This window comes from Oculina patagonica, unplaced genomic scaffold (assembly GCF_052425735.1).
Source record: "Oculina patagonica isolate OP01 unplaced genomic scaffold, crgOcupat unplaced846, whole genome shotgun sequence".
Taxonomy (NCBI): domain Eukaryota; kingdom Metazoa; phylum Cnidaria; class Anthozoa; order Scleractinia; family Oculinidae; genus Oculina; species Oculina patagonica.
Genome location: NW_027558742.1, coordinates 6,816 through 8,646, shown reverse-complemented (window position 1 = coordinate 8,646; position 1,831 = coordinate 6,816). Strand labels below are relative to the sequence as shown.

General features: G+C 41.5%; 1 protein-coding gene across 1 annotated transcript; it reads right to left on the bottom strand.

The window, feature by feature from the left end:
* Positions 1 to 92: 92 nt before the first annotated feature.
* Positions 93 to 1,534, bottom strand: LOC144641321 (uncharacterized). The gene has a single exon (XM_078500345.1). The coding sequence runs from the start codon at positions 1,510 to 1,512 to the stop codon at positions 289 to 291; it is 1,224 nt and encodes a 407-aa protein (XP_078356471.1). The 5' UTR covers positions 1,513 to 1,534; the 3' UTR covers positions 93 to 288.
* Positions 1,535 to 1,831: the final 297 nt, after the last annotated feature.

Sequence of the window (1,831 nt, the reverse complement as noted above, 5' to 3'; positions counted from 1 at the left end):
ATATATATAAATTAACACAAATGAAGTTATGACACACTTTTTACGATCACCTATATTTCGGCCGGTTTACCGGCCTTCCTCAGGGTGAATAACTGAAAAACGCGTTACACGCCATTCTACAAGTAACGTTACAAATTTAAACTATATACAAAGCACGCGCTAAATACACAGTAACGGCTACAAATTTGAATTAAGCAATTTGCGCGCGCTAACCTTAAACCCGCGCGAAAACATTGAGCTCGCGCACATATAGAGAGTTAATTATAAAGAAATTCACTAAAAAGAATTCTAATTACGTAAACGTTCTCCGCGATTCTGGCTGTAGAAGAAGTCGCTCTCATTAAGACCGCTGGGTCTCAAGGAGCGAAGCCGATACGCCCACTGTCCTTCCTTGTCTATTAGATTTTCCTTTCTGTTTACCCTATCTATCAGTTGTACATTGAGATCTTGTAGTCCCTGATGTCCGTCGCTAAAAAAATGTTTATAAATAAGGTCATCGGTTTCCTTATTGGCAGGTGACATCTTGGAGTGAGCTTTAAGCCGGCTCTTATGATTATTAAATCTTAGCCTAAACTTAGTGGTAGTGGAGCCGACATACTGCAAACCACAAACCTTGCAATTAATTAGATACACAACATTTCTAGCATTACAATCCAACTGGTGATTAATGGTGTAACTTGCACCAGTAACATTACTCGAGAATCTGTCCCCCTCAACAAGATAATTACAAACGTCACACCTATTACTGGAACATTTATGAGTTCCTCGGTTACCAGGAGTTTCTTCCGCTCGTACAGATCTTAATTGTGCATGCACCAGGTAATCCCTTAGACTCTTAGGTCTTCTGAAAGCCACCATTGGATTCTCCTTAACTGCTTTTCGGCACTTTTCGGAACAGTGTAGCAGCGGTTGCAGTTCCTTCAGCATAGCCCCAATATTTGGGAGGCTAGGGTGATATGTCACCACCATGGGGACTCGGGAACTCTTGTTTTGTTGCCTTGGTGTCAATGCCTCCTCCCGAGTTTTGGACTGTGCATTTCGAATTTGTTGTTTGACAAACTTTTCCTGATATCCTCTCTTCACCAAATATTTTGCCAGTTCATCACATCTTTGATAAAATGCTTCATCGGTGGAGCATATCCGCCTTAACCTCAATGCTTGGGCATATGGGATGCTCTGTTTGCATCCTCTTGGATGACAGGAGGTGGAGAATAGATATTGATGCTTATCCGTCGGCTTTGTGTATAAGTCTGTATCAATCTTGCCTCTATTATTTATGACTTGTACGTCCAAATAGTTCACTCGTTCTCTTGACCAATTCCACGTAAACTTGATGGTTTCATGCGCTGCATTGATGTAATGAAGAAAATCCCTAAGATCACTTTCACTTCCTAACCAAACCATAAAAATATCATCAATGTATCTAAACCACAGATACGGTTTGATCTCAGCCTCCGACAATAATCTCTGCTCCAGTCTGTCCATAAAGATATTGGCATACGCCGGTGCCATTTTTGTGCCAATCGCCGTTCCGAGTGTCTGGAGATAGTGTTTGCCGTCAAATTCGAAGTTGTTGTTTCTCAATACAAGCTCTGCTAGGTCCACTATAAGATTTGTGGGCGTTTCTTGATTCTCTCTTCCGTTAAGGGCATGTCTTATAGCGTCTAAACCCTCATTGTGAGGTATGTGAGGGTACAAACCCACCACATCAATCGTCACCAGAATAGCATTCTGTGGGAGTGTACCAATATCATTTAGTTTATGAAGGAAATCGTTTGTGTCTTTGACATACGACGGAATAGAGGCGACCAATGGTTTTAGATGATGATCC